General features: G+C 45.4%; 1 protein-coding gene across 1 annotated transcript in view; it reads right to left on the bottom strand.

Annotated features, from left to right (window-relative positions):
• LOC133464409 (laminin subunit alpha-4-like) overlaps window positions 1–15,088 on the bottom strand; it is a 106,939-nt gene that overhangs the window by 51,350 nt on the left and 40,501 nt on the right. Inside the window, exons 12-13 of the mRNA XM_061746358.1 lie at window positions 14,897–15,061; window positions 12,556–12,749 (exon numbers count right to left, since the gene is read on the bottom strand). Of these exons, the coding sequence (XP_061602342.1) occupies window positions 12,556–12,749; window positions 14,897–15,061 (359 nt within the window). The remainder of the gene's footprint in view (window positions 1–12,555; window positions 12,750–14,896; window positions 15,062–15,088) is intronic.

Genomic DNA, 15,088 nt, shown 5'->3' with positions numbered 1-15,088 from the left:
AGAACAATCTCGAGAAAAACGTTGAAATGTCGAGATTAAAAAGGAAAAGAAAAGGAAGAAAGAGAAAAAAGGGAAAAAGAAGAAAAAAGGAAAAAAAAAGAAAAAAAGGAAAAAAAGAAAAAAAGGAAAAAAAGGAAAAAAAATAAGAGAAAAAAAGAAGAAAAAAAGGAGAAAAAAAAGGTCAAACATTTTTGAAAAAGCTCCAGGGAGCCACTAGGGCGGCGCTAAAGAGCCGCGGGTTGCCGACCCCTGATCTAATAGATTAGGAATTTCCATGTCACAGTTTGGCTAACTATGGGCTTCCAAACAGCATCTTGTGTTCGGCCCCCATGAGGCCAGTAACGGCACTGGTTGAGTGGGTGAACTGAAGTGACAAGACTGGGAATTTTTTTCAATGTTTTCTGAATAATCCTTCTTACCACAAAATGATGGACTCCAAGTAATTTGGAATCACAGTCTCACAGCCCTTCTCAGACTGCTAGGCAACAACGGCTGCTTCTCAAAGGAATTAGTCTAGACGGGATGTCCCAAAAAGTGAATGTAAGGAGCATTTATGGGTACAAGTCGGGAACCGGCCTACTTTACATATTTCAAGGGTGCTGAATCCAAAAAAAACGGTACCCGAGCAAAATTTGGAGTTTTTGACCTTCTAATTTGCATATCAAAATGGCCGCCAAACTGCCTGTCTTGTTCAGCCGTTGGACCATTTTCCCCAAGTTTTTTTGTAAGTAGGCATTCAAAGATGATGAATTAAGTGTCTAGATCTATAGTCTAAGGTCAGAGCAAGGATATAGTGGAGGCTCAGAGCCTTTTTTATGTATATATATGCAAAATACCAACTTTTAAGGTGAAATTAAGCACTATTTTTATCATTTTTTAAGGCAGACATAAATATTCAGTCAATATCAATCTTAAATGTTCCCAGTGTATATATGATATGTGATGTATTCCATATTACATAATAACTAAGAAAAACACCATTGCAAGTTGTCTGAGAATTCATTTTTTTTATGCAAACAAAGCATAATGCTCTTAATTCAAACATCGAAAAAACCAAGTGAATAGGGAAAAAAAAAACATGAAACTTCCCTTGAACAGTTCTACAGATCACATCTTGTTTCTGTATATTTCTTTCATGTTTCTAGCTGAATTGCTTTGCTTTCATCTGTCTTCTTCTGTAAGTTCCATAGGTCACTTCCATCCATCCATCCATTGTCCACCGCATTATCCGAGTCCGGGTCGCGGGGGCAGCAGTCGGAGCAGGGATCCCCAGACTTCCCTCTCCCCAGACACTTCCTCCAGCTCTTCCGGGGGGACTCCAAGGCGTTCCCAGGCCAGCCAAGTGACGTAGTCACTCCAGCGTGTCCTGGGTCTTCCTCGGGGCCTCCTCCCGGTGGGACATGCCCGGAACACCTCACGAGGGAGGCGTCCAGGGGGCATCCTATACAGGTGCCCGAGCCACCTCAGCTGGCTCCTCTCGATGTGGAGGAGCAGCGGCTCTACTCCGAGCTCCTGCCGGGTGACAGAGCTCCTCACCCTATCTCTAAGGGAGCGCCCCGCCACCCTGCGGAGGAAACTCATTTCGGCCGCTTGTATCCGGGATCCCGTTCTTTCGGTCATGACCCAGAGTTCATGACCATAGGTGAGGGTGGGAACGTAGATCGACCGGTAAACCGAGAGCTTTGCCTTTAGGCTCAGCTCCCTCTTCACCACGACGGACCGATACAATGACCGCATTACTGCGGCCGCCGCACTGATCCGCCTGTCGATCTCGCGCTCCGTTCTCCCCTCACTCGTGAACAAGACCCCAAGATAAACTCCTCCACCTGAGGCAGGAACTCTCCCCCGACCTGGAGGGTGCAAGCCACCTTTTTTCGGTCGAGAACCATGGCCTCAGGCTTAGAGGTGCTGATTCTCATCCCAGCTGCTTCACACTCGGCTGCAAACTGCCCCAGTGCATGCTGAAGGTCCTGGCTCGAGGGAGCCAACAAGACCACATCATCTGCAAAAAGCAGAGATGAAATCAAGTGGCTCCCGAACCGTATCCCCTCCGGCCCCTGGCTGCGCCTAGAAATTCTGTCCATAAAAATAATGAACAGAACCGGTGACAAAGGGCAGCCCTGCCGGAGTCCAACACGCACCGGGAACAGGTCTGACTTACTGCCGGCAATGCGAACCAAGCTCCTGCTCCACTCATACAGGGACCGTACAGCCCTCAGCAGAGGGCCTCCGGCCCCATACTCTCGGAGCACCCCCCACAGGATGCCACGTGGGACACGGTCGAAAGCCTTCTCCAGGTCCACAAAACACATGTGGACTGGTTGGGCAAACTCCCATGCGCCCTCGAGCACCCTGCGGAGGGTGTAGAGCTGGTCCAGCGTTCCACGGCCAGGGCGAAAACCGCATTGTTCCTCTTGAATCCGAGGTTCGACTATCGGCCGAATTCTCCTCTCCAGCACCCTGGAATAGACTTTCCCCGGGAGGCTGAGGAGTGTGATTCCCCGGTAGTTGGAACACACCCTCCGGTCCCCCTTTTTGAAGAGAGGGACCACCACCCCGGTCTGCCAGTCCAGAGGCACTGTCCCCGACTGCCACGCGATGCTGCAGAGGCGTGTCAGCCACGACAGCCCAGCAACATCCAGAGACTTGAGGTACTCAGGGCGGATCTCATCCACCCCCGGTGCCTTGCCACTGAGGAGCTTCCGAACTACCTCAGTGACTTCAGCTTGGGTGATGAATGAATCAACCTCTGAATCCTCAGCCTCTGCTTCCTCGACGGAAGGCGTGTCAGCGGGATTGAGGAGATCCTCGAAGTATTCCTTCCACCGCCCGACGATGTCCCCAGTCGAGGTCAACAGCTCCCCTCCTCCACTGTAAACAGTGTTGGCGGAGCACTGCTTCCCCCTCCTGAGGCGCCGGATGGTTTGCCAGAATTTCCTCGAGGCCGACCGGTAGTCCTCCTCCATGGCCTCCCCGAACTTTTCCCAGACCCGAGTTTTTGCTTCCGCGACCGCCCGGGCCGCAGTCCGCTTGGCCTGCCGGTACCCGTCAGCTGCCTCGGGAGTCCGCCGAGCTAGCCAGGCTCGGTAGGACTCCTTCTTCAGCTTGACAGCGTCCTTTACTTCCGGTGTCCACCACCGGGTTCGGGGATTGCCGCCGCGACAGGCGCCGGAGACCTTACGGCCGCAGCTCCGGACGGCCGCGTCAACAATGGAAGTGGAGAACATGGTCCATTCGGACTCAATGTCTCCGGCCTCCCTCGGAATCCGGTCAAAGCTCTCCGGGAGGTGGGAGTTGAAGACCCCCCTGACAGGGGAATCTGCCAGACGTTCCCAGCAGACCCTCACGATACGCTTGGGTCTTCCAGGTCTGACCAACTTCCTCCCCTGCCAGCGGATCCAACTCACCACCAGGTGGTGATCAGTTGACAGCTCAGCCCCTCTCTTCACCCGAGTGTCCAAGACATGCGGCCGAAGGTCAGATGAAACGACAACAAAGTCGATCATTGACCTCCGGCCTAGGGTGTCCTGGTGCCACGTGCACTGATGGACACCCTTATGCTCAAACATGGTGTTCGTTATGGACAGACTGTGACTAGCACAGAAGTCCAACAACAAAACACAGCTCGGGTTCAGATCGGGGAGGCCGTTCCTCCCAATCACGCCTCTCCAGGTATCACTGTCATTGCCCACGTGAGCGTTGAAGTCCCCCAACAGAACGATGGAGTCCCCAGTTGGGGAACTTTCCAGCACCCCTCCCAGGGCCTCCAGGAAGGCCGGGTACTCTGCACTGCCGCTCGGCCCGTAGGCCGAAACGACAGTGAGAGACCTATCCCCGACCCGAAGGCGCAGGGAAGCGACCCTCTCGTTAAGCGGGGAGAACTCCAACACATGGCGGCTGAGCTGGGGAGCTATGAGCAAGCCCAAACCAGCTCGCCGCCTCTCACCATGGGCAACTCCAGAGTGGAAGAGAGTCCAACCTCTCTCAAGGAGTTGGGTTCCAGAGCCCAGGCTGTGCGTGGAGGTGAGCCCGACTATCTCTAGTCGATACCTCTCAGCCTCCCGCACAAGCTCAGGCTCCTTCCCCCCCAGCGAAGTGACATTCCATGTCCCTAAAGCCAGAGTCGTCGTCCGGGGATTGGGTCGCCGGGGCCCCCGCCCACGGCTGCCACCCAAATCGCACGGCATCTTCCCCTTATGAACCCTCCTGCGGGTGGTGGGCCTACGGGAGGGCGGGCCCACGTCGCTCGTTCGGGCTGCGCCCGGCCGGGTCCTGTGGGCAAAGATCCGGCCACCAGACGCTCGCCTGCGAGCCCCGACCCCAGGCCTGGCTCCAGGGTGGGGCCCCGGTAACGCCAGTCCGGGCGACGTAAACTTCCTTGCTCTCTTCTTCTTCATAAGGGGCTTTGAACCGCTCTTTGTCTGACCCGTCACCTAGGACCTGTTTGCCTTGGGAGACCCTACCAGGGGCATTAAGCCCCGGACAACATAGCTCCTAGGATCATTCGGGTGCTCAAACCCCTCCACCACGGTAAGGTGGCGGTTCAAGGAGGAGCCATAGGTCACTTGTTTTGGTAAATTGTTTTTATACCTTTCTAGTTTGCTTGTGTGCCATTTGTCCTTGGAATTTAATTTTGATTAGTATTTCTTTCTGCAGACCTTTTCCAAGTTCTTTGCTTACCCATTGCCTTGGTATGCTTGAGGACTACAACTCCACATTTAAACAAGGACATTGGTCATCACTCTGACATGTACACATTGCAGTGCATAACAGCCCCGATTTTTGGCATTTGCACTGGCGTGTTGTGCATAGTTTTTTACAAGCACACCTGATCATTTCCAGGCAACTTTCAGGTATTGGGTTCTGTGACATAAGAATGGGCTGTAGTCCTGAATCACCATCTTTCCATCCCATGTCCAAGGGTGAAGGAAGCTCAGGTGTGGCATAGTGAGCATTTCTCCAAACCATTGCCTGGTAGTGTACTCTCAGCAGATGGAAGTGGAGCGCATCGCTTGTAGGCGGTATTGCTTCTGGTTTACCTGTCCTGGAGAAAAGTATATGCCTTGCTGCATCAACAGAGTCTGTTTTATGCACATCATATATTCTGCAGACGAAAGCCTCTGATCTTTGACATTTTTTGTCTAAAAAAATCAGAAAACAGGAAACTTACCAAAGCGTGTGAAACTGTTACGATCCTCTTTGCTGTCACCTCAGGCAAAAGGTCCTCAGCGATGGGACTGACCATGCTATGTACTGATCTAAATATTCAACTTGGTACGTTTCATGGTGGTCTCTTTTTGAATATTTTTCCCTATTCACCTGGGTTTTTCCCGTCTTAGAATTTAGAGAACAAATGCTTAATTTGCAAAAAAAAAAAAAAAAAAACATGAAATCCCAGACAACTTGCAATGGATTTTTTTTCTTTGTTATCATATAATATGGTGTACATCATATGTCATATCAACAGGGAAAATTTCAGAGTAACTTTTATTTAATATTTATGTCGGCCTTAAAAAATGACACAAATAATGCTTAATTTCACCTTAAAAGTTGGTATTTTGCATATATATATACATAAAAAAGCACTGAGCCTCCACTATATCCTTGTTTGACCCTTGACTATAGATCTAGAAACTTAATTTCCTCATCTTGATTGCCTACTTACAAAAAAAAATAGGAGGAAATGGTCCAATAACTGTGCAAGATGGGCAATTTGGCGGCCATTTTAATATGCAAATTAGAAGGTCAAAAACTCAAAATTTCACTCGGGTACCGGTTTTTTTGGACTCAGCACCCTTGAAATATGTAAGGTAGGCCGGTTCCCGACTTGTACCCATAAATGCTCCTTACTTCTTATAAAAGGCCTTTTTTCTGAAATCCATCTAGACTAAATTACTCATGTCTTTCCTTATTGGCACTATGTTATCACACACTTAAATGCTCCAGAACAGCGACCTGTGAAAAATTCTGCTTTTATAGAGGGAATGTGCATGACGTCACAGATGAGACTTCACAGCAGGTTACGCCTACTGAGTGTCAGAAAGACTGAGTGTTAGAAAGACTGAGTGTCAGAAAGACTGAGTGACAGAAAGACTGAGTGTCAGAAAGACTGAGTGACAGAAAGACTGAGTGTCAGAAAGACTGAGTGACAGAAAGACTGAGTGACAGAAAGACTGAGTGACAGAAAGACTGAGTGACAGAAAGACTGAGTGACAGAAAGACTGAGTGACAGAAAGACTGAGTGTCAGAAAGACTGAGTGACAGAAAGACTGAGTGACAGAAAGACTGAGTGTCAGAAAGACTGAGTGTCAGAAAGACTGAGTGTCAGAAAGACTGAGTGGTAGAAAGACTGAGTGAATAAAGACTGAGTGTCAGCGTAAACTTTCAGTTTGAGCAACTGGAAAACATCTAAAATAGGAAAGAGCTGTTGTGCGATCGACTGTACTCATAGATTTAGCAAGAAATCTGAGTTATCGTTTTACAGACTGACAAAAAATAAGCTTAAGAGAGACAAATGGATCGCTGCAATTCACAGAAACAACTGGATTTTAGGCACCGAAACGTGGATTTGTGGTTCCCATTTTGTATCAGGTAATGTTGGATTTTTGGGTAGCTAACGTTAAACAGTCAAATCATAAAGTTCGGTGTCCTCATCACTTTAATTTCTATAACAAATCCTGCCTTGAAGTCGGACCAAGCGTCAAGACTTTTGTAAGCCTTCAAGCTTTGCTTTGTGTATTTCCCCGGCGTAGAAATTAAGTACATATAAATATCAGGAAACTGGATTCGTGGCCAAATATTAATGTCCATGGACCACTGGTTCTTGGGGTAACTGTACCAAATATTAATGTCCATGGACCACTGGTTCTTGGTAACTGTACCAAATATTAATGTCCATGGACCACTGGTTCTTGGTAACTGTACCAAATATTAATGTCCATGGACCACTGGTTCTTGGGGTAACTGTACCAAATATTAATGTCCATGGACCACTGGTTCTTGGGGTAACTGTACCAAATATTAATCTCCATGGACCACTGGTTCTTGGTAACTGTACCAAATATTAATGTCCATGGACCACTGGTTCTTGGTAACTGTACCAAATATTAATGTCCATGGACCACTGGTTCTTGGGGTAACTGTACCAAATATTAATGTCCATGGACCACTGGTTCTTGGTAACTGTACCAAATATTAATGTCCATGGACCACTGGTTCTTGGTAACTGTACCAAATATTAATGTCCATGGACCACTGGTTCTTGGTAACTGTACCAAATATTAATGTCCATGGACCACTGGTTCTTGGGGTAACTGTACCAAATATTAATGTCCATGGACCACTGGTTCTTGGTAACTGTACGGGTCACTGTCAAGTCCAACTGCCTTTAATTTAAGCCGATAATCGGCTGTTACCCCGTCTTTTCCACAGTTTCCCCTACTAGTTGCAGCTGTTTTTGCTGGATGTTTTCAGTGCGAGGAATGGGGCGTGGTCCAGTGGGGAAGTGACATCAATGCATGCCCTCTATAGAGGTGTTCACACGTGCTAATGATCTATCCATCAAGTGTACTTGTTGAACAACAGCTGGCTGCTTCTTGCCCTCTTCATCTTTATGGAAGCAGTACAAGTGTACTTTTTTAAATTGTTACCTATTATGTAAAGCCTTAGAAGCAACTGAGGGTGTTGCATTAATCACATGTCTGTAGTTGCTTCTGTTTTACATTCCCCCACCTTTAATTTGATTGCATGACTGAGTAACTCAAAGAGATGAGATCATTTGAATAGCTGCGTTCATCCAGCAGTCTGCACACTGGGCCCGCTGCTGCTGGTGTCGACTGGTCTCTGCTAAAGCTTCGGAAGAGCCCCAGATTAGGAGAGGCTCCGTGTTTAGTTAGCGCTCCATTCAGAGGCGAGGCCCCGATCGTGGAGATCCCCATGCCTGATAACGCACAGGAAACGCACGGAAACCCGGGAAGAGTTTAGCACAGGGGCGGGCAAACTTTTTGACTCACGGGCCACAATGCGTTCTAACATTTGACAGAGGCCAGGAGCATTTGGATGGAGTGTTTGGGCTGATATACTAAAGCATTGCATGTACTATTCTGTCGAGGTTCTAAGCTGCTGAGTCGGCTGTATCTGACATCATCACACTACAGGACAGCGATTGGTCGGGGGGTTGGAGTCAGACGTCTGAGTCAGGAGGAGGAAATCAGAGAAAGAGACTCTGACGGATTCTGGTTCATTTTATTCAACAGGCAGCAGAAGTCTGTTTCATGATCCAACTCTGAGGGTCAGATGTTCATAAACCTGGTGCTGAGGAGAGAATTAAAAAGGGATCTAGACGGAGATAAGGAACGACCAGATCTACCAGGAGATCTGTCTCTTCATAGCTGCTCACGGCTCCAGCTCACTTTCAGCAGCGCAGAGACAAACAAACAAAAAACAAAGCGTGGTTGCCGCTTGAAGCTTCTCTCACTCTTATTTTTAGGGACCGAGCAACAGCAAGGCTTGTGCGAAGCCCTATTGAAATCGGAAAGATTATTATTATTATTTTAGTGTCAAAAAGGGGCGTGGCCTAATGGCTCAACAGCGCCCCCTAGAAAACTTTGTGCCTCAAGCCCCATAATACGGTTTGATGTACATGCACGAAAATCGGTACACACCTGTATCATGTCGCAACTTAAAGAAAAGTCTCTTGGCGCCATGGCCGAAACCCAACAGGAAGTTGGCCATTTTTAATTAATCATGTAATTTTGGCGCAATTTATGCCATTTTCACGTGTCGTACTTTAACGAACTCCTCCTAGCAGGATCGTCCGTTTGACCTAAAACTCGCTCAGGAGACACAAAAGACGTTAACGATGAAAAGGTATCAAAAGTCGTGAGTTTTCGTGAAATGGCGTGGCCGTGGCGCTGCGTCAAACCTCAACGTTAAACAGGAAGTGATACTAGTAGCTGATATCGGTCGATATGTGATTCTGCTATAACTTTTGAATGGTTTGAAATAAAGACTCGTGGGTGGTGTCATCGGACTCGGTTTTGAGTCCTTGACCATAATTGGTGCAAATTAGCCCCGGCCCTTCTTCTGATTGGTCAATATCTGATAGTTCCTATTTTCTGCTATAACTTTTGAATGGTTTGACCTAAAGAGTCATGGTGGTGTCATCGGACTTAGGTTTGAGTCCTTGACCTTTTATTGGTGAAAATTGCACGCATGAGGGCCCGTTCATCGTTGCTTGCAGATTTAATTTAACTTGGTATGGCATACCAAGTTAAATTAAATCTGCAAGCAACGATGAACGGGCCCGTAACACAAGCCACAGACCCAGCAGCACATCTATCATCTCCTCCAGGTTCTACATCTTTAGTGTTGTTGTCTTCTCTGATTAGATACACAATCAAATACGTCACAGCAGCTTGTCCAACCTCCTACTTCTGATCTGAGTGCTGGATTGTTATGGAAAAGAAACCAGGCCCAGTTGAGTTGAGTAGAGTCGAGTAAGTACTAGTGGAAAAGCGCCATTAAAGACGTTTCTGGGCCTGACACTATCATACAAGTTGAATTTCAGCCAACTAAACCCCCGCCTGCATCCGTCTCTCATGCTACACGGACAGCGTATTGTTGGGACGCCTACACAGATGTCAGAGGTCTGTTATTTTCCCGCCTGGTGAGGGGATAGTGTGCTTCTGCTCTGGATGTGACCGTGGGAACACATGTTTGCTTTGCGGCGTTGCCTCTCCCCTCACGGGAGCCTCCTCCTAACGTAACACTCCCAAAAGCCCACAGATGCTTTTCTTTCTGAACTCACCACTTGAACACCACAAGTAACAGACGTCGCTGACATCCCCTGGAAAAAAGCTAAACCAGACATCTCTCTTGGAGGTGTGCGGTGAAGAACCAGATAAGCTCATATCTTTAGAGTCGGGTACCAGAAAGTGATAAAACACAACTCAGCCCTGGTTGAAGTACTGAGCGTAAAGATAAAGCAGAGAGCAGTCCGAGCAGGAATTCTACTTGACAGAACTGTGTATGACTGAATTTGACTCCCCTACTCACTACTCAAAGTTGTTGTACGGGGCCCTACGATGGCCAGGAGACCTCCAGGGTGCAGCTCTGCCCAGTACTCCAGTGGTAAAAAACATCAGGGGGGTGGTGGATTTTATCATATGGGGACAGATAATTTGTGCTGATTACAAATAATATAATATATTACAAATAATAGCAGTGACCAAAACACCTGCAGAAATACTGCAGGAATGACATAGCAGCAGTTAAATGCAGCCTTCTGTAAGCTTTAAATATCCACTGGGCTTACATCAAATACATCAAAACACAACAATAAAAAACACTTTTCTGAACTTATCAATATGACTCTGTCCTTCACAGGATAAGTAACATGGATCACTGCAAAAACTCACAATCTTAACAAGATTATTTGTCTTATTTCTAGTTAAAATGTCTCATTTTAGTAAAATAAATCACATTACACCTAAAACAAGATTCATCACTGGAATAAAACAACAATTTTCACCTGTTTCAAGTAGATTTTCACTTGAAATAAGTAGAAAAATCTGCCAGTGGAACAAGATGTTATTGCTTGTAATAAGAAGATAAATCTTGTCCCACTGGCAGATTTTCTACTTATTTCAAGTGAAAATTGACTTGAAACAGGTGAAAATGGTCAAATAAGTTATTTTTCTGGTGATGACTCTAAATGTTGAAATAGCAGTAAAACCACATTCATTGATGAAATGACATAAGGGATGGAAAGGAGGGATGGCAGTTTTACAGGGGGGATGATTTGGACCGTTTTTATTTCAGGGGGGATGATTTGGACCGTTTTTATTTCAGGGGGGATGATTTGGACCGTTTTTATTTCAGGGGGGGATGATTTGGACCGTTTTTATTTCAGGGGGGGATGATTTGGACCGTTTTTATTTCAGGGGGGGATGATTTGGACCGTTTTTATTTCAGGGGGGATGATTTGGACCGTTTTTATTTCAGGGGGGGATGATTTGGACTGTTTTTATTTCAGGGGGGGATGATTTGGACTGTTTTTATTTACTTATTTATTTCAGTGTTCTACGAAATCACGACTTCTGAATTGTAATCCGTCACACTCAGCAACAAATATTTTAGTTTACAAGGTTTATTTTGATGCCACAAAGTTGTATTTGGATGTGTAATGGATCGTTGACGTGTCCAGGGTCAACTCTAATTTGTCAGCTTGGATAAATCCAGCAGACCCCGTGAACTTAATTCATAATTTTCTCCAGTTCTCCTCACAATTTCTCAGTTTCTTTCAATTACATTTTAGCCGTTCTTCACCACGAAACAACTGGCGATTCCACAGGCGTGAGATCTCAGCAATCAAACATGACTTCAGCAGAATAAGAAACGCTCTGGCACATCTTCTAAAAAGTTTTGGCACAGTCCTAACTAGTTGGTGTTCCTTTTCTATATCTAGTTTGGTTCAGGTTTTTGTTGTGTTTAGCTCCATTCACTGTCATGTTTTTGAGCTGTAAAAGAATGCAACATCTGGCAACATCTCACTCTAAATGGACAGGGAAAGTTCGGTTTTTTACAACCTGGACCTTATTTCTGGCATTTTTTATGGTCGTATACTCACCCAGAGGTGTTTGGTGTCATTTGGAGTCCTTCAGAAGATATTAGGAGTTTTTTGCGAGCTGCTTCTCCATATAACGGTAGTGAACGGGGCACAGCGGGACACAGACGATGCAGCGTCTAAATAACACATGATTGCAGCGAAATTCTTCATTTCTTTTATGAATCACTAGATCTGCTTCCAGGACCTGTTGTCTACATCCGGGGCTGTGTGTGTAACAAATAAATCAGTTTGTAAACAAGACCTCTGAACTCATGACGTCATCTCTGTGCGCGCATCCCAGACACAGCTCCGTGTACAGAAACCTCACGCTACTGTTAGTTTACTGTTAGTTATTTGAAACATGTCTGAATATTTGTCATATTCTGAGGTTGTGGACGACGACTTTGAATATGATGGACGTCCTTACCGTTTTGAGCCGGAGTATACGGCTGAAGAGCTCACTGAACGGAGGACAGAGTGCGCGCACAGAGATGACGTCATGCAGGTCAAACTGATTTATTTGTTACACACACAGCCCCGGATGTAGACAACAGGTCCTGGAAGCAGATCTAGTGATTCATAAAAGAAATGAACCAGTTTCGCGGCAATCATGTGTTATTTAGACGCTGCATCGTCTGTGTCCCGCGGTGCCCCGTTCACTACCGTTATATGGAGAAGCGGCTCGCACAAAACTCCTAATATCTTCAGAAGGACTCCAAATGACACCAAACTTTTCTGGGTGAGTATACGACCATAAAAAATGCCAGAAATAAGGTCCAGGTTGTAAAAAACCGAACTTTCCCTTTATCTCAACGATGCGTTCAATCCCCATTTGAGCAGGTGTGGTCTGGAAGACTGTGTTACTGACTTATTAAGTGTGCTGGAAGAAGAAATGAGATGGAGGATTGGCTTTTGGACAGGAGCTGAAAGGGGTGATGGGAAATCACCTCGTTCCTGTGGAATTTCAGGAGGCCAGCTCGGTTCTTTTCCTTGGTCTCCTGTACGGTGTTGGATGCTTTCAGGAGGAAGTCCTGAGCCTCCGACAGCCTGGTGGAGAAGCGAGAAAGAACCTCTCTGACAGACGGGAGGCGGCTGTCGGTAACCATCAGCTTCTTCTCCAGCTGACGAACGCGCCGCAGCACTGGTGAGAAAAACATCCAGACAGAGACGAGTTCAGCGTCCGGGTTGGACCGGCACTCTTTTCATTCTCAAATGTTGCAAGAAAATTCCCTCAAAACCGATCGAGGTTTTCATAAATCCACGCACTGTTCATTCATTTAGTTCTTCTGTTTCAGAACCAAATCAGAAAAACCAACAAAATCAAGAGATATGCTAATTACTCTACTCTAGAACCAAACATATTTTCTGGACTATAAGCCGCACCTGCATATAAGCCGCACCCCCTCTATTTAAAAAAATAATAATAAAAAAAGATATATAAGCCGCAGATATTTGTGTTATGTATAACATAAATATAATATACATATGTATGTATGTATGTTATGTATATTTATGTCTGCCTCTCGCCTGAAAATAGCTGGGATAGGCTCCAGCAGACCCCCGTGACCCTGCAGAGGATAAAGCGGGTAAAGATAATGGATGGATGGATATTTATGTTAGATTAGATATTTACTACATTTACAGAAGGATTTTTAAGTGTAAATGATGTACATGTTTGTACCTAAATAGATTCTTTCCTAACAGTGTCTTTTAACACGGCAGCAACTTTGCTGATTAAAACGGGACAGAACCAAGAGAAAATAACCAGTATTTATTTATCTATTTATCTGTTTGAAATCTGCTTCTACTTCTATCTGCTAAAGAAGAAGTAGCGTATTCTTCTTTGCATTTATTTTGTCTTAGTTTTGATTCTAATTCCGGTTAGAGCCCCGAGTGGTGGAAGAAAAATCCACAGAATAGAACCTTTGTATAAACTGCATGGTTGAAAACCTATGAAAAAAGTAGCGGCTTATAGTCCAGAAAATACGGTAGTCTATTCTAGAACCAAAACGTGAAAAAACAAGATGAGAAAAAAAAAATATTCTGCTTAGATCCAACAAAAAGAACAGAAAGAAATGGTCTGTTTACCACAAAACATGAGGAAATGTGCCCGTACAATGAGAACAAAGTCCCTACTCACATTTACATTCAGAGATTCAAAAGAGTCAACGTTTGTTGAGGCAGAACAAGGATATCTGGTCTAGACATGGACTTTACAAAAGCCCTGGGGTCTAGATGGTTTCTGTTTGGCTCTAGGGGGAGGCCAGCTGAAATAGATAAACACTAGTGTAGAACGAGTGTTTAGGTGGATATTTACCTGTGATAGGTGGATATAAGTGGATATTTACCTGCTATATGTGGATATTTACCTGCTATAAGTGGATATTTACCTGCTATATGTGGATATTTACCTGCTATAAGTGGATATTTACCTGCGATAGGTGGATATTTACCTGTGATAAGTGGATATTTACCTGCTATAAGTGGATATTTACCTGCGATAGGTGGATATTTACCTGTGATAGGTGGATATTTACCTGTGATAGGTGGATATTTACCTGTGATAGGTGGATATTTACCTGTGATAGGTGGATATAAGTGGATATTTACCTGCTATAGGTGGATATTTACCTGTGATAGGTGGATATTTACCTGCTATAGGTGGATATTTACCTGCTATAGGTGGATATTTACCTGCTATAGGTGGATATTTACCTGCTATAGGTGGATATTTACCTGCTATAGGTGGATATTTACCTGCTATAGGTGGATATATGTGGATATTTACCTGCTATAGGTGGATATTTACCTGCTATAGGTGGATATATGTGGATATTTACCTGCTATAGGTGGATATTTACCTGTGATATGTGGATATAGGTGGATATTTACCTGTGATAGGTGGATATTTACCTGTGATAGGTGGATATTTACCTGTGATAGGTGGATATTTACCTGTGATAGGTGGATATTTACCTGTGATAGGTGGATATAGGTGGATATTTACCTGCTATAGGTGGATATTTACCTGCTATAGGTGGATATTTACCTGCTATAGGTGGATATTTACCTGTGATAGGTGGATATTTACCTGTGATAGGTGGATATATGTGGATATTTACCTGTGATAGGTAGATCTATCTGTTATGTAAAGGAGTTTGTTTGGTGTCTATCTATGCTCTGTTGTTTCTACTCTGTTAACAGTCACTTCTGCACTACTGTTTGGCTGAAGTTACATAGCTTACATTGTTTACAACAGATGTGAACAGAAGAAGCTTCTCCACTCACGGTCGTGCGCCTCGGTGGACTCGTCGGTGGCGACGGGTTCCCGTGGCGACAGGTCCAGTCTCCTCATCAGGCTGACCAGTTCCTGGGCTATCTGAGTGTTCTGTCTGATCATCTCTGGATCCGTCTCCTGCTGAACGCTGTACAGCTCCCAGTCATGGACCATCTCTGTCACACAAACACCACAACACTAAA

Source organism: Cololabis saira, chromosome 18, assembly GCF_033807715.1.
Source record: "Cololabis saira isolate AMF1-May2022 chromosome 18, fColSai1.1, whole genome shotgun sequence".
Taxonomy (NCBI): domain Eukaryota; kingdom Metazoa; phylum Chordata; class Actinopteri; order Beloniformes; family Belonidae; genus Cololabis; species Cololabis saira.
The sequence above is the reverse complement of the archived record's forward strand: the minus strand, read 5'-3'. Positions and strand labels throughout refer to the sequence as shown.